This window comes from Gavialis gangeticus, unplaced genomic scaffold (genome assembly GCF_001723915.1).
Source record: "Gavialis gangeticus isolate Ggan-Ray unplaced genomic scaffold, GavGan_comp1, whole genome shotgun sequence".
NCBI classification, from domain to species: domain Eukaryota; kingdom Metazoa; phylum Chordata; order Crocodylia; family Gavialidae; genus Gavialis; species Gavialis gangeticus.
Window position 1 is genome coordinate 16,510,122 of NW_017729002.1, and position 257 is coordinate 16,510,378.

Sequence of the window (257 nt, forward strand, 5' to 3'; positions counted from 1 at the left end):
CCCAGCATGGAGGCTTCAACTCTGCCTGGCCTGCAGCCTCACCTCCTGGCCAGCAGCCTCAGCAGACCATGTGGACTCCAGCCCTGCCCTCACAGCCTTCGGGGTGGCCTGCCACAGTTTCTCAACAGGCCACTTCAGAACAGAAGGCCAATGTGACCATGGAGGCTGAGAGATGAGGCTGTGGAGAAGTAAGAGCACAGTGAGGGGAAGGCCCCCCATGATCCCTGTGTTCATTTTTTTTTTTTTTTTTTTTTTTT

At 54.5% G+C, this 257-nt stretch overlaps 1 protein-coding gene across 1 annotated transcript in view; it reads left to right on the forward strand.

Annotated features, from left to right (window-relative positions):
• The window catches only part of UBALD1 (UBA like domain containing 1), a 16,110-nt gene extending 15,859 nt beyond the window's left edge, over positions 1-251 (forward strand). Inside the window, exon 4 of the mRNA XM_019507393.1 lies at positions 1-251. Coding sequence (XP_019362938.1) covers positions 1-176 — 176 coding nt within the window. The 3' untranslated portion in view covers positions 177-251.
• Positions 252-257: the final 6 nt, after the last annotated feature.